The following is a 23353-nucleotide window of genomic DNA, read 5'->3' on the forward strand; positions in this document are numbered from 1 at the left end:
GTCTTTCTTTTGTTGTTGTTGTTGTATTGTTTGGGGGCAACTCCCGGTGACACTCAGGGCTTACTCCTGGCTCTGCACTCTGCGTTCCTGGCATGCTCTGGGACCCTATGGGTGCTGGGGAACGAAGCCAGGTCAGCTGTGTGCAAGACACGTGTGCTACCTATCTACTTTCCTTGGGTTGGTGATGCCGCTGCTGTTCATGTTGTGATGCTGTTGCTAATGTTTGCGCTCACATGTGTGGTGTCCGACACCAGCAGAGCCAGAGGTCACATTGTGTCCTCATACACACAAGGCAGATACCCTTACTGCCAAGCCGTAGAGGGGAGTTGATACCTATCAGTTCACTTTGTCTAAGAAGAGGACGTTGATAGTGCCTTGGTAAAGTTGGCCAGAGACTCTGAGATTGATTTTATTTCTCTCAGAGCTGCTGTAACTGTGTTGAAATACTATTCGTTTTGCCATGACTTAATTTGCCGGTATTGTCAACTGGTGCATGGCAAGAGCAATGTGACCTAGGGGATTATAAGCATCAGCCAAAGAAACAACTTCATGAACACCTTTTAATTCACCAGCTGTTCATTTATGTCTTACAACCAGGATTTTGCGATTTTGGCAGTTGGGATCAAAAACGGTGCTTTCTCTCAAATGGTTTAGAAGATGTTCTCATTTTTAAAAAACTTTTTAGAATCTTAATCATCATTTGATTTTATCATATTAAAGTAAAATAGTTTTATTTAAAAAACAGTGGGGGATGGAGGGAGAGTAAGAGGGCAACAGAGTGAGAGAAAGAGAGAGAGAAAGATTCATTTAAGAGGGAACGGAAAAATACACATCAAGTACTGTCTTGGTTCCCCCCAAATAGCTAATATGCCCTTTAAAAAAATTAGAATAGTTTTATTTTGGGAAGGAGAGAGATGTGCTTTTTCAAGAAAAAAAAATGGGTAAACTTCTTCCATTATTTTAAAGGTCACCATATCGATACCAAATAAATGTAAGATAAAGTAAACCAAATATCTTTTAAAATAATTTTTGGAGTTTGTGGGAATGTGTCTCATCTGGACTTTGGAACAGTAAAGAACTTTCATTGTCGTTTCTCTGCAGTTAGTAAAGGTGAACATAAAGCATTAATACATTCTGAATGAATAGATGGATATTCAGTTTCTTCTTTACAATTGTTGGTTCTCTATTTGACCTGCCTGATAGACTGGCAACAGACAAATGAGCAGGGGAACACAGACACAGTATTTTTCAGTTTTTCATTCATGAGGCCAGCCCAGGAAGAAGTAAATACATACAGAAATAGCAGTGAGATTACATTTACATGGCATTTGAATAGAGACAGGGAAGAAGAAGAGCCATTTCTGGAAGGTCAAATAGTTTCCAAGTAATTTGGGGAATAGAAAAATGGGAGAATGGATCAGAGATAATGGTAGTTTTGTGAAGATTTGACAAAGTACCGTGTGGTGTCACTTTTCATCTTCCAAAATAGAAGATGAGCATTGTTCCTGGGGAGGAGATTTATGACAATTGCGTTTTTTAGGGGGCTATGCTTCAGGCAGATAAGGCCATTCAGGAAATCAGAAACTTTCAATTCAATGATTCTCAAGCTGAGCTGGCCTGTTTAGGGTAGCATACCCTTACTACCTTCAACATTATATTTTACCAGCGATCTCTCTAGCAAAATAAGTCCAGATATCTAATCTACACTTAGATGTGGTTATTTGGGACGTGATTCTCTAGGCTCAGTAAGACACTGACAGGGTATCTGTAGTATCAGACTGTATAAAAATCACCTCAGGAATGATAAACAGAAACGTATTTGGTATCAGAATTTGACACTTTCGTTTCTGAGTGATGGCCCAAACCAGCAATGGGTGTCCTTTCATTTCATGTGAGTATTTAGAGGTTCTTTTTACCCTAACTCCCCTCTGCTGATAACCAGCCAGGCATACAGACTGTTTTGACTATCTGTGAGTGACTCAACTAATTTTAACTGGGAAAGTATAAATATTATTCGGGCTCATCTCATTCTATCTTTCAAACACTGTTAAACATACTCATATATGGTAGCTTATTTCCTGCCCTGAATTTCATTTGCTATGTTCCAAAGGTGATCTAAGAATTGTAGAGTAGTTAATCAACTCCTTCTTTAGCCTTCATCGTTTTCACTTTGTCGGCAAAGAACAGCAGGTGAAAAAAAAAACACCATGTATTTTCAGGCTGGAGACCCAGATTTGACCCTTGGCATCCCATATGGTCCCCTGAGCACTGCTAAGAGTAATTCCTGAGTGCAGAGCCTGAAGCATACTTCAGGGCACAACAAAGTATCTGTAGTATCAGTATCCATGTGTGGCCCCAAAAAGGGCAGGGAAAAAATGAAATCTGTATTTTCTCTAAGACACATTATGTCAAAAAAAAGTTTCATCTATTCTCTATCCTCCCCCACTCCTGGTGTGTGTGTGTGTGTGTGTGTGTGTGTGTGTGTGTGTGTGTGTGGTGGGGGGGTCAGGGGGGAAGCATTCTGGTTGTTGTTGCAAACCTCTTAATAACTTCTTGACCACCAGCTTTCAGTAGTTTGCTGTTGGTCACCAGAGGCTCTTAACATGCACCTGGTGTTATCAATGTGACTGTATCTCAATTGCAAACTTAGCTCTTTCACTTTGCGGGAAATCATCTCTGTTACCTGCACTCTTCTCTATAGGGCAACAGTTCTGGGGAGTTTAGACTTCTTTACCTGATCTGTTTTCACTCCCTCTCACTGCTATCATTGTCTGCTGTTTGCCTTCTGTCCCTTAGCCAACTCTGACAGTCTGTCCCATGAGACTGACACTCAAGGATTTATACCTGCTCCTCTCTCTTTAGTAAGAACCAGAAGTAGTTGACATGCAAAAGAACTGCATCTCAGAACACAATTTAGATATTGGTTTCTGCGAGGCAAACAAAGATAAAATATTCAACTATTTTTTTGAGTCCTCAGTAAATCAGTAGCCTTGCTGCTTTTTCTGCCCTCATTCCTACAGTTTAATAATCCCAGCATCATGGACCAGAGAGACAGTACAACAGGTAGAGTTCATGCCTTGCATGTAGCTGACCCTGGTTGGATCCCCAAGACCACACATGGTGACTTCCCCCCCACCCCCAGCACTGCCAGTAGTGATCCTTGAGCATGGAGCCAGGAGTAAACCCTGAAAACCTCAGTGCATGAGGGGGAAAAAAAAATAAATCATTAAAAAGTACAATTTTTAATTGGACCAGAACCTGCCTCAGACCTGGCCTTAATATCCAGGACTGAAAACTAAGGAAAATAGAAATGCTGCCACTCAGGTTCCTCAGCGCTGTGTTGATTCCAGCCTGCCCGGGTCCTCAGGCCCGGTCACTCTGAAGTTGGTGTCCTGAACCATATTCTTTCTGATCATGTTTCCAAGTTCTGGGAATCAAACTTCCCTCTCGTTTTTCTACCAAATGATCAAGTCCGTGTTCTCCCAGGAAGCCCAGGCCTTCCCGATAAGGACGTCCTGATTTTAAATTGATGTCTCTTAAACAGGGGGAACTGTTACCTGGAAGAGACTTCTGCCGGGCCATTTCCCGGGTCTAGTAGCTATGTCTGGAGTCCCTGCAACTGTGGGACATCCTTCATCTTCTCCTGTCTTACCTACATTGCTTTTATTTATTTATTTTTTGTTGTTTTTTTGCCTTTGGGGTCACACCCGGTGATGCACAGGGGTTACTCCTGGCTCTGCACTCAGGAATTACTCCTGGCTGTTCTGGGGGACCATATGGGATGCTGGGAATCAACCCGGGTTGGCCATGTGCAAGGGAAACTCCCTACCCGCTATGCTATTACTCCAGCCCCCCTACATTGTTTTTAGGTATCTTATTTGTACTTTTCTTTAAATGACTCTAACACACGAGTGTGTGTGTGTGTGTGTGTGTGTGACTAACACACAGGAGAGTGTGTGTGTGTGGGTGTGCGCGCACGTGCTTTTACACACACATTTATATGTGTGTCTGTGGGTCTGAGTTTTTCTGTAAGAATTTAAATCCCAAACTGGGCAATGAAGATTTAAAGATTTGAAATATCTTCATTGGTAGTCCTTACCCTAAAGATGGTTGCTTAGCATTTAAAAAGGCTTTGACTCAGAATCCCATAGGCCATCCATTCTATGTAGATTATAGCTCAATAGAACAAAACCAGAAAGCCTTTCATCATCTGGAGGGCATTTGAGTGCTGATTGCTGAATAATGTACAAGGTCTGCTGCCCATAGATGAATAGGCCATAAAAATCCAGATCCAAGTGCTTCTTCGTGGCATCTTGTGGAAGCTTATCAGAAAGGCAAAATACTGTCACAGAGACATACCTGATGACATCTGAGTCTTCTCTTTAACAGAACCCTCAGGGATACAAATGCACATTCATGTTTGAAGAATACTGACTTAAGTGCTGGAAACATAGTTCAGGCGATTGTTCTGCATATGGTCAACCTGTGTTCAAACCCTGGCTCAACATATGGTCCCCCGAGCATCACCAGGAGTGACTCCTGAGCACAAAGCCAGCAGTAGTTTCTGAGCACTGTTGGATGTGAACCCTACCAATGACAAAGAAAAAAAGAAAAATATAGGGTCAGTCCAAATTTATCAAACATTTTCTTGTAACTACAGTCTAATCTCTGAGTGCCAGCCACATTGTCTTCTGATGGTAGATCAGCTGAAAGTGTCTTCCCCTAATCCTAGCCTCAGTATTAAACATTGACTAGTAAATCCTGCCAAATACTTATGCTAACTTTATTCTCCTTCCTTGTATATACCAGAGATTCCAAAACTTATTTGGCCTACCACTACTTTTCAGAAAAATAAACCCACTCAGTACACCCTGGAAAATTTTACCTTCTTTATGTGAACAAACAGAATGCAGCCCTTTATTGTATTCAGGCAACTGCTGCCCCATATTGCTCCAGTGACTTCTGGGGGACAGAGCTGTCCACTTGGAGAGACACTGGTATTGAGCCTTTAATAAATATATTCTTTTACCTATAACATCTTTAGTTTTTGAATCTGAACCACTGCCTATGTTAAGTGGCAGTCTAAAATTCAAATACCTTCCTAAAGTTAAGTTTCTGGTTTCATAGAAAGATGTAGTTAGATACTTCACTAACTATTATTCTTCTGGAGATTCATAAAATGTCACAATTTCACATTAGAAACACCTTGTAAAGAATTTTGTCTTACTACAATACTAGACTCTATAAATCTTTACTTGAAATGTCCCTTCAGTGTGTCAGAGTAAATAGAGGCAGAAGGCAGGGACCACAGACACATTAGCCATGGATAGTTGTAGTATATCTATATATCTGAACCACAGAACCAGCAACACTGTGTGTGTGACGTCCAAACTGCAACATCCAAACTTTAAAATATGCCTGATAGGAGGATGGGGGTTGGGAGGGTAAATTGGGACATGGTGGAGGGAAGTTGACATTGGTTGGTCTTGGAATATTGAATGCCTGAAACTCAATTCTGAATAATGTTATAAGCCTTAATAATAAATTGAAAAAAAGGAAAAGGAAAAGAAAAGCCCCAGAATTTGCCTTAACATGTTCATGTCCAGTGTGTACCTTCAGTGGCTCACACTTACATATGGTCTTATTTTTCTCCGGAATGCCCTTTAGTTCTTTCAGAACTCAGAGTACAAGAAGGCCAGGGAAGCAGAAGTTGTATTTCAAACTATATCAATTTATGATACTTTCCTCTGAAGATAAAAGTAGTTAAAGCATCGAGACTCTTTGAGACTAGCCAATTCAGATATTTTCTGATTTCTTACCTATATACGAAAAAGAAACAAAACCTCACATGAATCACAATGTAGACATTGCATAGCGACCAAAAAATTCCCCAAGTATTAAATAGTCCTGAGAGCTTCAACCACTGTTTTCACAGCTTGACTTAGGGAAGACGAAAGTCAGAGCCTGCAGAATCTTGCCTCCTTTTCTTGTTTGATTTTGTTTTTGTGCTACACCCAGTGGTGCTCAGGGCTTACTCCAGGCTCTGCACTCAGGGATCACTCCTGGCAGATTTGGGGGACCATATGGGGTGCCAGGAATTGAATCCAGCTCAGCTACGTGCAAGGAAAATGCCCTACCCACTCTACTATCTCTCTGCCTCCATCTTGCCTCCTCTTGTTTGCACCAACTAGCATTGAACAGCAATTCCCTTTGTGTACTTGCCTGAATTTCTAATTCCAGTCAGTGATTTGTTTAGGCTCCATGGAGGGATATGACAAAAACAAAGAGCAAATCAGGAACAGAAATGACCAAACCAGTTCTTAGGGGAAGATTAGGTAGACCCAACTGAGGGCACCGTAGGAGAAACCATCAGCTCCCTTAAGAAACCAACTCAAACCATCCTAAGTAAGCAATGGAAGATAGTCGTTAGGGGGCCACTCTTCTAGACTCTATAATCTTAACTTGAAAAACCCCTCAGTGTGTCAGAGATAAGGGCAAATGGCAGAGGCCTGATAAAGTACAGCCCAGGTATATGCTACTTATGAGGGAGGTATAGCCCAGGGTTGACTATTTAACCGTAGAACCTGCAGACTTCTGCCTCTCATGACAATGTGCACTTGAGTCTCCTGGGAACTTAGTAAATGCAGATTCGGATTCAACAGGTCCAGGATAAGACCTGAGATTCCGCATTTCTAACAAGCATGCAGAATTTGAGAACTGTACTTCTTAAATATGTTTGCAAAATAATCACTTAAAAACCTCATAAAAACACAGATTTCTGTTTCCTGGCTCTAGGGACATGTTTCTGAGGTAGGGCCAAATTTGCATTTTAATAACTCCCAGGTGATTTTGTTGTTGCTTGGAGTGGGTAGGAAGTCTCTAGTTAACTTTTGAACAGACTTAGCTGTCTCTACTTCCCAGATCAATAGCCTCCTTTTTAGAAAGCAAATTGCTGAACACCAAAAGATCAAAGATGTTACTAGGTCTTTTCCTCGAAGAACATTGCATACCAGATTTGCATCACAGGGAATCTGGTTTTCATTTTTGTTTTTGTTTTTTTGTTTTGCTTAGACAAAATACTAATTTGACTAAAGACAAGGAAAAAAAAAACATTTAGAAGTGAGACTGAGTTCAGGGGACAAGTGAGTCCGAGTTCAGGGGACAACATTACCTGAAGTGGTGCAAACTAGGCATTAGTCCCTAAGCGTGGCTGAGTGTGACCAAAAAATATATATGTTTAATAAATTGAAGTTTGTGCGGAACTAGAACTTATAAGAGGACCAGAAGGTACCGGAGAGAGTACAGTTCTAATCCAAGGCTGACAGACCCGTCAACATCAGGACATCACTGGTGTCCAACAACTCCCTCCTGTCCTTAAGATACAGGCGGGTCTAGGGGACCGCTCTCATATTCAGTGTCTTTGCGCAGGAAAGACTGAAAACCCAGGACTTCCGTAGGGGGCGTGTCGTATGCAGATGAAGAATCGCGCAGAGGCCACTGGTCTTGGTCTTTGCCGTGGGCATATCGTGACCTCGACTGGGAACTCAGGCGTTAATTTCCTACCCGGAGAGATTGGGGGGAGGGTCATGAGTATCAGGGCGTGCGGAGGGCGTGCGGAGAACACGCATACCCAGCGGGCGTGTGTGTAAAGGGAGGTGGTGTCGAGGGTGACATGTGCGGCGGGCAGAGAAACTCATACTTACCTGGCAGGGGAGATACCATGATCACGTAGGTGGTTTTCCCAGGGCGAGGCTTATCCATTGCACTCCGGATGGGCTGACCCCTGCGATTTCCCCAAATGTGGGAAACTCGACTGCATAATTTGTGGTAGTGGGGGACTGCGTTCGCGCTCTCCCCTGATTTTGTGGTTTTTAAAGTCAGAATTTATCCCTTCTGGTTTTTTTTCACCGTTAGGGTTGTGCTGTTCTTAGTTTCTGTTAGTGAGCGTAAGTATTAGTCGGACGTGTTGTTTTGAAACAGAAAAGTAATAAAGTGTCTTTGAAGCTTGCTGGGACAATAGTCATAGACTTACTAACCAGGAGAGAAAAATGTGAATATTGCTCTGCATACGTACGTTTGTGTTTTCCTAATAAATACAACAAGTACTTGTCTTCATCTTTTTAAGGGGGAGATTATTTGTATCTGACGTATTTAGTGTTGTGGGGGCAAAAGAGAAGGTAATGGTGAGACCCCATCCATGCCAGGAAATGGGTCCTGGGCCAATAAATGGTAAGAGGAATTTTAGGGAGTCCCTAAGGAGAAGTGCAAAGTTCCCAGGAGAGAGTTGGAGGCAGCTCCTGTTCGTCAGTTCCCACAAGCCACCAAGCAAGAGCTCTCGAGTCCTTTGAAGGACCTTTTCTTTTGTTTGTTTATTCGTTTGATTTCTCCTTTGAAGGGCTGAAGTAAACTCAGAGTCCGTGTAGACAGGATTGTAAAAGACTGGAAACACGAGAGCACAGAGACAAGAACAAGCGCGCTGGGGAAGCACAGAAACTGCCCATTTGTGTACATGTGAGCAGAGTGGCCCTGTGGCCTGGCTCCCAGCATCCCTCGGGATGGGCAGGGCAAAGGGAAAGGACCGAGTCCAATAGGAATCATACCCCGAGTTGGGCCAGTCTATACTCAACAAGTCAGGCAGGCGTCTTTTCAAAACGAAGCAGCCAGAGGCTTCAAGATGGACCTCCGGGGCACTAAAAAATCTGCATATTTTCAGTAATCCACCCCTCACCCCCCATGTTAAAATGAAAAAAACAACTAATAGTTTCTTTTGTTTTTACTTTTCAACATCAGAAAACAGGGAAGTTGACAGGCATTTCTCTACAACTTTCAATTTAACTCTAGGACTCTACTGACACCTGCTGGCAGTTTTTCTATATGGAAAAACCAAAACAGTCACATAATACTTGTTTCCTGCAGTTATTAAGCCAGTGAGCTGGGAGTACTTAACATAGAAGTAATAGAAGGGAAGGGTTGATGGAACTTTTCCATGTCAGTAAGGGAGACCAGAGAACAAGCTGTTGCATGAAAACGTCCCCAATGCGATGGGCAGAACAGAGTCCTATTTCCTGGCTGCTATGTGCTACTTGGTGACCCTGAACTAGATACTTGAACTCCCTGTCACCTGAGGGAGAAACAGTCACCTACCTCCAGTGCCAGGAAGGGCTCTTGAGGATCCCCTTAGTTTTTTTTTTTTTTTTTTATTTTATTAAATCACCGTGAGCTAGTTACAAGCTTTGATGTTTGATGGGTTACAATCACACATTTGGCCCCACACCATTTTCAACAGGTGATGCAAGTTCTCAACACTTATATCTAGGCATCTCTGTCATTTTTTTTAACCGTAGAATAAAAGGACAAAAAATATATAAAACAGGGGCTGGCAGTAGCACAGCGGGTAGGGCATTTGCCTTGCACTTGGCCTACCCGGGTTCGATTCCCAGCATCCCATATTGTTCCCTGAGCACCACCAGGGGTAATTCCTGAGTGCATCATCAGGTGTGACCCCAAAAGCAAATATATATAATATATATATAATGTGTATATATATAATACATATAATGTTTGCTGATATAACAGCAAACATTTTCAGAAACTGTCTACTATTTCTTTGGCCCCAGGAAATCAGGGGCTTTTGTGTTTTGAAACTTGTAATTAGCCTTCAGGTTGAGAAAAAATGCTTCCCAGTTAATGCCAATGAAATTATCTGTGCTTTTTCTGTCTCCTCTTGGGAAACTCTGTGTGGGCCTGTGGTTTGTCAGACCAATAACAGGATATTTGATGGTCCCCAGGGAGCTGCAGCCCATAGTCTGAACAGGAATGCAGGGTTGATGATGAAAATAATTGCAGTATTTCTTTAATGCGACTATTTTATATCTTTTTCCTCCCTGAGACTCCTGACTTCACCCTCATGGTTCCTGAGGCTCTTGGTGCTATTTACAGTTCTCAGAAAATGGCCTTTTCTAGTCCTGAAAGGAAATTTAGCTCTTATAGCGCCTCTGTCTCCCTCAGAAAGCTGTTAGATACGACTCAAGCACAAAGGGGAAAGCTAAAGCTTCCTCAGTAGCAGTCCTGGTGGCTAGAGAGCCAGCAAAACAAACAAAATCAGAAACAAAACAGGAAGTGATAAATGTTGGTTAGGATGTAGAGAAATAGGAACATTTGTGCGCCGATGTTAAAGAGACTATAGATGAAATAGCTGCCATGAAAGAGGGTGAAAAATAGGATGATGCCTCAAAATTGTGATCTTCAATTAGAATTAGCCTGATTAAGAAATTCCACTTTAGGGAGGGGGAAAAAAAAAAGAAATTCCACTTTAGGAACTGGAGAGATAGTACAGATGGTAGGGTGCTTGCCTTGCATACGGACAACCAGGATTTGATTCCCAGCATCCCATAAGTTCCCCCAAGCACTGCAGGAGTAATTCCTGAACACAGAACCAGGAGTAACCCCTAAGTATCATTGGTATGGCCAAAAAAAAAAAAAGTTAAAAAATAGATTTTTTGTCATTTTACCACTATAGCACTGTCATCCAATGTTGTTCATCGATTTGCTCGAGCGGGCACCAGTAATGTCTCCATTGTGAGACTTGTTGTTACTGTTTTTGGCATATCGAATACGCCACCGGGAGCTTGCCAGGCTCTGCAGTGAGGGTGGGATACTCTCAGTAGCTTGCCAGGCTCTCTGAGAGGGATGGAGGAATCAAACCCTGGTCGACCGTGTGCAAGGCAAACGCCCTACCTGCTGTGCTGTCGCTCCAGCCCATCATTTTTTACAGACACACACACATTGTAGGACTCAATCATCACTTCTGACTTTTATAATGACTCACTAAATAATGTTAAACCTGGTTATACTATTCAGTGTTGTCCAGTAGAAACTGATGCAGTAGTGAAAATATTGTGCTGTCCAATATAGTCGGCACTATTTCCAAATTTTGCTGGATAGAAGAACTTCTAATCAGTGCTCACGAGCCTGGGGGCCTCTCGCAGTGATTCTCAGCCATCTGGCCTGTGGCTCAAAGCAGGGGCCTAAGCATGCAGTGCTCTTAGGGTTCTGCGGAGCCATGCAGTACCCAGTGGCTCTGACCTCTCATGCAGTACCCAGCAAAACTGGGAGGAACATACAGTCCGGATATCAAGCCATGGTCAGCCCTGTGCTATATCTTTGACTATTTAACCCCTGTGGGTTAAATCTTTGATTCCAACTTTAGAACATGTGCAATGTAACTGAGCACTGAATTTTATTTTTATTAAGGTTAGATTTAAATAGCTACATGTGTCTAGTGACTTCAATACTTCAATAGCTACTACAAAATGGTTTCCTTTTGAAGAACACAAATTTAGTAATCTATAAGCTTAAGATTAGGTATCAGCAACCAGTTAAATGGACACTCATGGTATCAGCTTGCTACAAAGCATTTTTGCCCAGAGTTGGACCATACTGGATGCTGAGAATCGAACCCGCATCGGCTGCGTGCAAGGCTAATGCCCTACTCACTGTGCTATTGCTCCAGTCCCCAGTTGTTTCTTTATTTTACAAGCCGATGTTGCAGTCATTGATATCAGTTGTTGGATCCAAGGAAAAAGTGATCTTCATTCACACACCAGCCTTCTTTTCCAGTAAAGTGCCATTAAGAGACCTAAATTCCTTTCTGCCATGTAAAAATCTTTCTTCACTTGTCCTTGTAAATCAATGGAGTGATGTTATAAACTAAATTGACATCCAAGGCCTTATTTAGAAATTGTGTAAGCACATCACTGCTTGCATACCTTGGCAGTTGGTGCATATTTTACTTTTTAAGGCCTTGCTAGAAAACATGGACAGGTAAGATATATAATTCTTAGGCTGAAGTAGAGTCACCAAATAAAATTTATGAACTCCTAATGAAGTCATCACCTAAAGTGGGAATAGCCAAGTATGTCATCATGTAGTGTGTAAGCTTGTTTAGAAAAAATTAAGATGGCCAGTGGCTGCAAAAGGGTTTAAATTCAAGTAGGCTACAAATAGAAATCTCAACCAGTCAGTCATGGGTCAGTATTCCTTTGTGACGACCTTAGTGTTTAATGACACTATAGAGGGTGCATTTCTCTTTGTGAAAAGAATAAACTGTTTACTAGATAGTAAGATATGAGCATGCCAAATGAAGATGATTATGTCGCAAGAATTTATGTTCTTATTGCAAAAAAAAAAGGTCTAAATCAAACCAATGTTCTTGTTTGTGCAGATTTGCTCACCAAGAACACCTTTTCTTTCTCTTTCAGCAATGGGTCGAAGGTCTGAGATCAATCATACACAACTTCAGGGCCAACAACGTCAGCCCAATGACCTGCCTCAAAAAACAGTGAGTTATTTTGGCAGCTTTGTTCTTGGCTATAATCAGCAATTGGTCATATTACTGTTCACTATATCACTGTATCACTGTCATCCCGTTGCTCATTGATTTCCTTGAGTGGGCAGCAGTAATGTCTCCATTGCGAAACTTGTTATTGTTTCAGGCATATCAAATACGCCACGGGTAGCTTGCCAGGCTCTGCCGTGCGGGCGAGATACTTTTGGTAGCTTGCTGGGCTCTCCGAGAGGGGCAGAGGAATCGAACCAGGGTCGGCCGAGTGCAAGGCAAACGCCCTACCCACTAGATACATTACATCAAGTATATGTGCAGTCAAGTTTTGCTTGTCTTCACTTCCAAGTTTCTGACCGTGGAGAAGTCGACCATTACCCACCAACTCCGTTCATGCCACCTCAGCAGAGATCATGCGATACAGCTACAACCTGAAACTGAAATGAAAGAGTGGTCGATGGCAGGAAAATTCTAAAACTTCAGCCCCTGCTCTCCCCTCAGCCCCACCCGCCATGTGTCTGTTGAATTGTGGGCTCCAGCTTTTGTGCCCCTAAGCTCAGTTTGCTGATAAATAGCTCTTCATGCATGGGACCAGAGTAGATTGCAGGGTTCTTTGGGTCTCTGTGGTCGGCACCTGAGAGAAATCAGGAACGCTGTCAGAAAAGCACTTGTAAAGGCTTCTTGTGGTAGTGAAGGTGTGGAGAAAGGGTATTCCAAGTGAGAGCCCGTGGGTTCTCTCTCCAGTGTCACGCCACTCCTCAGCTTGTCTAGGGGCAGCACTTGTGGATGTCACCCTATCACAACAGACAGGGGGTGTGGGGGACCTCAGATCCCTGGTACTATCTGAGGGAACCCAAGGGTCCTTATTCCATTCAGAAATGTATTTTATAGTTCAGTGTACTATAGTGGTAGTTTTGGTTTTGTTTCTTTTGTTTTAGGGTCACACTTGACAGTCCTCAGGCGCTCCAGGGCCACTCCTGGAGGTATTCAGGGGAGCACGTGGCGTGTCAGAGATCAGACTCGGGGCAGCTGCAGGAGAGGCAGCGTCTCTCTCGCTCTAGCTCCAGCTCCAACCATGGGCGACTTTTAACTCTATCCAGGCATTCTATCAATGTGACATGAAAGTTATCTAAGCAGAGATCCTAGTCAAAAGTCAACCTGTCTGTGAGGCAGTGATTTATGGGATTTGTGGGGTGCCGGAGGGAACCAAATTGAGGAACTGTAGTGATCACCCTGTGTCTCTGAAAACCGTGCCCAGGCATCAAGAGAGTGGTTATTGTACTGCTTGGCATTGGGGACACACATCAGTTCTTGGGCACTTTGCTCCGTGTTCTGGTCCCATTGGCAGTTGCCTTGAGATTACAGACTCTGGTATTAACTACTTCGTGACTGGGCAACTGTCTGCAAGTGTTAGCTGGGTACCTTAACATCAGCTTCTGTGAATGGAAGTGATGGACTCATTTCTAAGAGTTCATCTTGCCAAATCACCACGAGATGAAGTAAGGATTGCACCTAAGCAGTACCTGGCTCCCAGTTATTCTTTTTTTTTTTTTAGTTCCTTTGACTTTTATGCCATTCCTCCAGTTTTCTTTCCATACGTGAGAGGGGAATGATTTAATTATCCTTATGTCTTATTTTCTGTGCTTATTTTTCTCTCTGAAGTTGCTGTGACATGTCCTCTTAAAAATAAAATGAAACCCAGGGAATATTTTGATGCTGCAGTTGAGTCCCAAGTGTCCTTCTAAAGTGGACAGCACATGACATGCTCTCAGGTATCTTACCCAGATACCTTTAGGGAGCTGGTGGTTACTCATCTACCTTCTGCTGGGAGGTTTAGGTTCACCAAGGCTTGACCCTAGAGAACAGCCTTCTGCTAAAGGGACATTCCCCACACCTGGAATATTACAGTCCTCCCTCCTTCTGGTGGACTGTCTATCGACAACAGCAGGCTGGGAAGGATCCAAAAGGCCATTTACATCAGTTTTGTTGCAAATCATGAGCCCAGTGGATTGAAGCTAAAAATAAACCATAGTTTTTAGCCCACAGTATTATGTAACTGTTTGCCCGCTGTATCTGCTTCCCTCACACCTGTAGTTGTGCAAGTATTCTCTCTCTCTCTCTCTCTCTCTCTCTCTCTCTCTCTCTCTCTCTCTCTCTCTCTCTCTATTTGAATCACTGTGACATACACAGTTGTTCATGATTGGGTTTCAGTCATACAATGTTCCATCACCTGTCCCTTTAGCAGTGTACATTTCCCACCACCAGTGCCCCTAGTTTCCCTCACGCTCCTCCCCTCAGTCTGTCTCTGTGGCAGGCACCTCTCTCTCTCTCTCCCTCCCTCTCTTCTCTTCTCTCTCTCTCTCCAGACCCCCCATTCCTGTAACAAATACTCACCCCCTGCTAATTGTTAGGCTATTATTAACTGACTGTAGTGTGAGTTGAAGAGGTGGGTCACTAGCCAAGAAGAGTTCTAAAAACAAAATACAAAGTAAGTGTGCTGGATCCCTCGAGTCCCCGGTGTCTGGAGAAAGCAAGGGGTTTTCTCTCCATTCATTCAAGTTGATGTACTTCTCTTAACATTAGAAATTAAGGGCCATCTTTTTCATTTTCATCTCTACTTGGATGAAGGTGGACATTGAAAGCTGAAGAAGTTCCCCTCAGGTACTGAAGGCCAGCTTGGTTGTGGTTATCATCACGGTGTCACCATCTCACCACATTGTTATATTATTTAAAAAGCAACAATTATGGGGGCTGGAGCAATAGCACAGTGGGTAGGGCATTTGCCTTGCACACAGCCAACCCAGGTTCAATCCCCAGCATCCCATTTGGTCCCCCCGAGTACCGCCAGGAGTAATTCTTGAGTGCAGAGCCAAGAAAGCAAGAATTAAGGACCAGGAAAGCCACTGAGTAACTATTGGCGGTTGTGTTTACTCAAAGCAAGCCTTATATATATGTCATCTGGAGTTGTCAGATAAAATAGGGACTCTCAGTTAAATTTGAATTTTAAATAAGTAGTAAATATTTTTATTTATTTATTTATTTTTGCTTTTTGGGTCACACCCGGTGATGCTCAGGGGTTACTCCTGGCTCTGCACTCAGGAATCACTCCTGGCGGTGCTCAAGGGACCATATGGGATGCTGGGAATCGAACCTGGGTCTGCCGCGTGCAAGGCAAACATCCTATCCGCTGTGCTATCACTCCAGCCCCCGCAAATGTGTTTTTAGTTAAAGTATGTCTATGCAATATTTGAGACATATTTGTAGTAAAAACATATTTTCATGTGAAACTAATTGAGAATTTTTAATTTGTTCTACCTGACAACTCTGAATTCATCTCACAGTATACTTATTCTCTCTGGCTTTCCGAATAAATGCTCTTTGTTTGAATGCATTCTGTTCAAGTTATACTGGAGTGAAGCTGTTCCTCCTGAGAAGCATTAAAACAATGCTATTTTTGTTGTTTTGCAGCTGGATGAAATTGGCATTTATGACCAACACTAATGGTAAAATTCCAGTGCGGAGGTAAGTGCTTTGCTCCTCTCGCCTTCCCTAACCTGTATCACTCTCATGAGATCAGATGCTAAAGGGGACCCTTTCCGAGCACTTGTTGGCTAATTTCTCTAAGCAAGAATATTTCTGGAAGCTTGTTTTAAATCACTTCACTGAATTCTGTATTTGGTCATAAAGAACATTTCCATCACTGTAGGTGGCAGTAGCTCTAAAGAATGAGAGGAAAACCTGATAAGGTATCATCAAACCAGTGCTTCCTTAGATTTTCAAATGCCTTTAACCTACTTATTCTGAGCAACCAGTAGGTAAGATTAAAGCAGTGCATGTTGTAATCTAGTGGGAAAGTAGGTGGACTGGATGACTTTTGACCCTTTCACATCTGTTGGCCAGTGACTGAAAAACACTGCTTGTAGACTAGGTCTTTGGAATGTGGCACTGGACTAGTCACTCCTGCTCTCGACTTTGCTGCACCTCTGTTGCCCGTGGCAGTGGGCTCCTTCTTTGTCGTCTTGCCAGTGGTTTTCTGTCACTTGCCAGTCACTCCCTAGGACTGCTTCTCCCTTCCTCGCTCTGCCCAAAGAGACGGGGGTGGGGAGGGGGGGCGCTGGAATGGAAGAGGAGCTATAAACTTGGGTGGCGTCAAGAATGAGGAGAACGGGGGCTGGAGTGACAGCATAGCGGGTAGGGTGTTTGCCTTGCATGCGGTTGACCCGGCCTCAATTCCCATCATCCCATATGGTCCTTTGAGCACCACCAGGAGTAATTCCTGAGTGCAGAGCCAAAATGACCCCTGAGCATTGCCGAGTGTGATCCAGAAAGCAAAAACAAAACAAAAAAATGAAGAGAACAAGTCCCATATTTCTCCGCGTTCTTCAGTTCTATCTAGCGCTGACTTGTTTCACCCTCTGAGGGTACTTCATGCTTTCCTCTTTGCTGCCCCTTCACTCCCTGGCAGGTCGGAGGGTTGTCAGTGGTCTACAGGTACAATTGGAAGCCCTTGCGTGGTGGTGATGGGAGTTCTTAGCCTGTCTTTTGGTGGTTGTATTTGGAAGTACTTCATGGAGCTCTAGAAGTGAACCAGGCCCCCGAGCTTCTGCTGCCCATCGGAGAGTGTATTCAGGATCATGAACTTAAGGCCATGGCCCAGATGTAACACAGGGAGCAAACCGCTGAGCAGGGATTCTCCACACAGACTCATTTTTGCTTCTTCATACACCACTTTAGCAAAGACCACAGTAAGCAACATCAGAAAGAACCCAGAGTTACTAAGTAATTCGAATGTTCTTTTAGGAATGTTGCTTTTCAGAAGTGAAGCGAACAGATCAGCAACTGTGTGACACCTAATAGCCTTGAATCAGGGGCATGCTGACCCCTCTGGAGTATCTGTGACTCATAACTGCTTTCCTCTGTCACTCCGGCCACTGTACTATGCGCTGCAGCTTCCATTCTGCATCTCCGTGACAGTAGTTTCATCCCCCCTCCACGCTCTTCTTTCCACATTTAACAGATTTGTCCTAGGAGTCATTGTTTTTCTATACAGCCATAAACTGAAATACCCACGTGACATAACTGAAATATTAAAGAGAAGATCAAAAGTATATGATCCATAAAGAAGAGCACTGGGCACTATTATTTTTACTTAACTTTTTATTGGGGATTTACAAGGTTGTCTCCTTCATGCGTTCCTTAACACTTTACCAATCTATATGGGGGATTCTCTGCTTTTTGTGTGGTAACTTACTAACACGTCTATTTATGTCAACTTCAGAAGTTTGAAAAAAACCCTAATAACCATCTCGACAATTCTGTTAAATGTGAAAAGAGAAGTGTTGAGGAGTTGGGAAAGACACTTTATACTGATAGCTATTTAAGTCCTTTTGCTTTCTTGAGAGTAGCAGATTAATCCTTTTAATCTTTCCTAACATCATACAACTGTTTCCAAACATATAGTACATTTCAATTTAAAATCAGGATTATTTGCTGGAGAGATAGTACAGCATGAGGCCAACCAACCCCATTTCTATCCTCAGCATCTTATTTTCTTCCAAGCACCCCAGGAGCAATCCCTAAGCATAGCACTGCCAGGTACCATTTAAGATCCCCACTAAAAAAAAATCAGTGTTGAAGTAATGTATTAGTTAGGCCTTAGATAGCACAAATAGCCTTTTTTTTTTAAACTTTTTTGGGTCACTCCTGGTGATGCACAAGGGATACTCTTGGCTCTGCACTCCTGGTGGTGCTCAGGGGACCATATGGGATGCTGGGAATCGAACCTGGGGTTGGCTGCGTGCAAGGCAAATGGCCTACCTGCTGTGCTATCGCTCCAGCCTCACAGACAGCTATTTGAAGAACAGAAATGTGATTTGTTTTTATATGTATTAGTCTTCTGATTTTTTTCGTCCAAAGCTAGGCTCAGGAAATGGACAAAGTGGAAATATATAGATTGTAATCAGAGCACCTCTAACTAGCAGGTCTAGTTACATTTGTATATATCCTGTTAATCAAGGTGCGGTTAGACAAGCATCAAGGCCTATTCTGGTTCCAAAGATATTTATCTAGCCTGTTAACATACAAAAATTATTACACCATTTATCAAAAGAAATATCCTAGATGTTTTATCATCTTAGCTCTCTTTGACATGACTTCTTCCTCCCTACCAGTGTTAACAGGTGTTTGAAACAAGACATCTGTGATTCAGGGGTAGTTTGTTAAGAATTGATGTGAATTGATACCATGCCAGAAAAAAAGTAGACAAATCTCTAGGCAGATGAGCTGCCAAGGGCTTGGTGGAAATTGTTCTCGATGTTTTAATGGATATAAAGAGTAAACACTTTTAAAATACCATTTCATCACTATCATCCTGGAATTTTTTAAATGGAAACTCTTAGGGGCAGTGCACATGCTGTTAAAAAGGAATCTGGCTTCGTAGTCTTTACATAACTTGGTAATGGTTCTGCTCTTTAGCATTAACCGAAGTGAAATAGCCAGGAAGTTGGAGGAATGACAAATGAAGAGTGAGTTAATCTGTCGCATTGCTTCACATAGTCTCCTTTCTCTCTGATTTACAAGCTTACACTCCATTTATCTTCCCACTCAAAACAAAGCTTTTTATTTGCACTCTCCCATTCTTTGTCCCCAGGAGTTCAAGTCTTTGGCCAGAGGATGGGAAATGTTAGTGAATAATAGTTGTGGACAATGACCTGAAAAGGTCCCCTGTCTTCCATAAGAAAGTCTTATAAAGGCTGAGACCTCAAGTATGGTGACAGCAGTCCTCCTGAGTAATCTACTGACATCCTGCATACCCCACCTGCCTTCCAGGAGGCCCGGCCCTGCAAAGATTCTGTTATATGAGTACACCCCAGCTTTTCCCATTTGATAGGATACTGATAGTAGCATGAGGACTTTGGACAGGGGCCTTGGACCCTCCAGAGGTAGTGAGGTTGGATAACTATGTACATCAAAACTGTAAGTGCCAACACTAGTGTGACATGTGTGGTTTACCTGGCAAGAATTAAACCCCAAAAGTACATTTGATAAGGAGATGGGGTTGGAAGTTGGGAGGAACCACGACTCAGAGGGCCAGTGATACTGGGTCTGAGTTCAGAGTTAGAACACTGTATGCCAGGAACTCTTACAGCCTTGTCAATCACAGTACCTACATAAACATTTTTTTTTAATTAAGAAATGAGGGGGTATGGCGCCGCCAGCAGGTAAACCTGTAGTGGGGCGAGTGCATCAGCAGCCTGATGATGTCTTCAGACTTCCAGATACCCCAAAATTGCCGCTGTGCCTTTGGCCAGTCTCCAACAACTTGGGGCCAAGTTTACCAAGAATTAAACGGCCAAAAATTAGGTATGTGAGAGACATACCCACAAACCACCTCCGGCTCAGCTACATAAGCTCATTTATTGGCCTTATTTCAGAGACCCAAAATCTCAAAAGAGATCAAAAAATGCAGTTAGGGCCTGAGCACAGAGGTAGGTGGGAACCCATGACTGAGAGTCCCAGGCTCGCTTGGATCAGGACTCGGCCTCCTCCCCCCAGGTCCCCAGTTTTCCAATAGCTTGGCAGTCACACCCACAAACTGCCCCTGGCACCATGTCATCTCATCAATGGCCAAGACCCAGAGATTATTAACTAAAGCTCCCAAAAGAGAATAGCACAGAATTTCCTGGACATTATATTCTACCATAACAAGCAATACAAAACAAATCCTCTAGCATTGCCTTTTTGGCAGGTTTGAGTGGTGGTGAGACTAGTGTCGAAATATCAAATGTAACCAAAGTAAAGTATGGGGGAATTTGTCTGCCACACAAGCAGGGGAAGGGTTGGAACAGGGAGCAGGGGCAATATTAGGGATTTTGGTGGTGGAAAGTGTGCACTGGTGAAGGGATGGATGTTTGATGTTTCCCATATGTTTTATATGACTGAAGCTCAAACATGAAAGCTTTGTAGCTGTATTTCACAGTGAATCAAAAAGGGGGGATAATAATAAAATAATAAAATAAAGTTAACATTCAGAATAGAATTTTAAAAAAAAGTAATGTGGAGTTCATGTCCAATTCAATCAGCTTAATCAATGGTTGAATAAATAGCAGTACATTATTAAAAAGAAACATTATTAAACATTATTAAAAAGTAAATTAAGAAATGATTATATTATACAGATTGCAGGTCCTTTGAGAGCAAGAATGAGTGAGAAGCCCTTTCTAGAAATCTACCATTTCTAGGATATTTTTATCTTCATCACCTAAAAGGTCCCCTGGAATGTGGACTATCACCAGGCCACTTGAACACTGATTAGTTGCACTACATGCTAGTTTGTGGGTGGGAATAAAGAGTTGACTAAATGAATCGCACTTCCTTTAAAAGCCTCTATTCTTTCCAAATGCCATTCTTTAGACTATAATAATGATTTTCCGACATCCCCAGCCATTGATAAGTTTGTTACTCTTAGAACCCTGGTGAAATGCCGTTCTGCTGAACTTCTGATGCAACTGAAATCAAGGAATTCACCTTGGCTGCACAGTCTCCTTATCCTTCAGTGAGTCTCGAAGGTCAGGAGTGGTGCAGAAAGCTGGCTGGATGGAAGGCAGTAATTGAGGGAGTGGCCCTCCCAGCTTTCTTGCACTTGTTTTTCTGCTTGGACCTCTTTGATCACCATGCCACCTCTTTTCTTTCTTTCTTTTCTTTTTTTTTTAAGTTTTTGGTACTCGGGGCTTCCTCCTGGCTCTGTGCTCAAGGATCATCCTTAGCAGTCTCAGAGTGCCCAGGATTGAACCCAGGTCAGCCTTGTGCACGGCAAATGCTCTACCTGCCATACTATCACCACCTTTTGCCATTCTTATCTTCATCATATGTTAGACTTGAATTTGCCCTCTCTGAATTATTTTTATTTCTTTTCTTTTTCCTGGGGTTTGGCTCACACTCAGCTGTGCTTGCAACTTACTCCTGTCTTTGTACTCAGCGTCAGGCCTGGCAGGGCTCAGAAAGGAGTGAGCCGAGCTGGCTGTGTGCAAGGCAAGCACATACCGTACTACCTCTCTAGTCCTGGGAATGTTTTTCTATATAAATTTTACTCTTCTGTGGCACTGGAAACCTTTCATTTCTCTATGTCTCTTTTCTTTACCTAGCTCCTACCCCTCACTGCCAATGGATAGACCATTTTAGTCCCAGGGAAATTTTTTTTTTTTTGCCTTTTGGGTCATACCCGGCATTGAGCAGGTGTTCTCATAGATGCATAGGGGTTACTCCTGGCTTTTTAACTCAGGAATTACCCCCTGGCGGTGCTCAGGTGACAATATGAGATGCTGGGAATCGAACCTGGGTGAGCCATGTGCAAGGCAAATGCCCTACCCACTGTGCTATTGCTCCAGCCCCGTCCCAGGGAAATTCTTATTCTACTTCTTGTTTCTGGGTAATTCCCAAAGCCCTAACCAGAAAATTATATTCCTGTACACTCTTCTCTCCTTTCCATCCCACCTCCTACAAAATTCCAAGTTTTCTGTCATCCCAAAAGGCTCCAGTGTATTTAGGACATCCTACATTCAGGTTCAGTTTATGACCTTCTGCATTCCCGGCCTGAAAGGAAGCTTTTATCTCTGGACAAAGCCTGTTGGACCCTAACTGAAGCTCAGTTAGCTGAGATTGCCATGCAAAGATTGGCCAACGTATTATTACTCTAAATGCCAGGTATCCAAGTCCTGGTACAGGACTATAGCTTTTAATCACATCTGCTAAACATAACCTACACACACACACACACACACACACAAAGAGAGTTGAAGTAGATTGACATAAGTTACATCTCAGTATAATTCAATGTATATAAATTCCATGAACTCTAGAGAAATACAGAAATAAAGGTAGACAATACCTTTATACTAGAAACCAGTTTATGTGATGCCACTTAATACAGGTTGTGCTTGTCTGTGAATTGTTTAAGAGAAGTCATAGCCCTTCTTAAATCTGAATACAACTGCCTCAAGCATGCTTAGAAAATGTACTTCTAGAAGTAATCTCGGACCAAGAATGAATCACTTATGCTTTGAATGAACATATAACAATTTATGTACTTACAGTTCGTCCTTCCCAATCTATTTTGGGAGTTTATGCTCTACAGTTGAAGTGGTGCTTTAACCCACTCATCACGAATACCTGACTCAGTGCTGACCTTGGAAACTTGCTTTCCACTTAATGTGAACATTAGAGAATATGGCAGGGGTAAGCAGGGGGAGGTGTTCTCATAAATTCTCTTGTGCTCATGGGGAAGGAGTTCCAAAGTCAGCCTTCACAAAGGAAACGAGGTCTTTGACTGCGTCCAGCCTGAGTATCACTGATGCACTGATCATGAGGAGTTTCTGTTTTCTACCCTTGCATAGTAGATCCCCAGGAGGTCTGAGGGATCCAACTGGTGATCCAACTAGGCTGACCAGGGGTTCGATGATGGGACCTGAAGATGTGATGTTGTTCATGCCCCGTGGTGCTGGAGGTACCCAGGCCATCCCAGTGGTTCTAGAGGCCTCCAGAGCTACTTTTTTAGTTATTTTAGTCCTCCAACCCAGTAGAGCTTGGAAGACCTGTACATAGTACCAGGAACTGAATCCAAGTCGGATGGATGCACACTAGGCATGAACCCTAACTGCTGTACTAAATCTTAGCCACTGTCTTTTCCACTTTCATCAGCACTGGGAATATAAAATATATTCACTAAAGTCTTATCCATTTTACAACTTTGATGTGAATGATGCTTGTTGAAAGACAAGCACCATTATTCAAAACTATCTTGTCTCAAACTCCCTGTGGCATATTTGATATGCCAAAACCAGTAACAATGATGGGTCTCATTCCCCTGATGATGAGAAAGCCTCCAATGCAGCACTGTTGCGAAGGAGGAGTAAAGAGAGGCTGCTAAAATCTCAGGGCTAGACGAATGGAGACATTACTGGCGCCTGCTCAAATTGATGAACAATGGGATGACAGCAATACAGTAATCTTGTCTCA

General features: G+C 42.8%; 1 protein-coding gene and 1 non-coding gene across 12 annotated transcripts in view; both read left to right on the forward strand.

The window, feature by feature from the left end:
- PLCB4 (phospholipase C beta 4) overlaps positions 1-23353 on the forward strand; it is a 455945-nt gene that overhangs the window by 321558 nt on the left and 111034 nt on the right. For all 11 annotated transcript variants that reach the window (XM_055131101.1, XM_055131100.1, XM_055131094.1 and 8 more), the window contains 2 exons: positions 12261-12340; positions 15809-15862. In XM_055131101.1, the coding sequence (XP_054987076.1) occupies positions 12261-12340; positions 15809-15862 (134 nt within the window). The remainder of the gene's footprint in view (positions 1-12260; positions 12341-15808; positions 15863-23353) is intronic.
- LOC129403955 (U1 spliceosomal RNA) lies at positions 7696-7859 on the forward strand. The gene has a single exon (XR_008629581.1). It is a non-coding gene; the product is annotated as a U1 spliceosomal RNA (small nuclear RNA).

The sequence above is a fragment of the Sorex araneus genome, chromosome 3 (assembly GCF_027595985.1).
Source record: "Sorex araneus isolate mSorAra2 chromosome 3, mSorAra2.pri, whole genome shotgun sequence".
Lineage (NCBI taxonomy): Eukaryota > Metazoa > Chordata > Mammalia > Eulipotyphla > Soricidae > Sorex > Sorex araneus.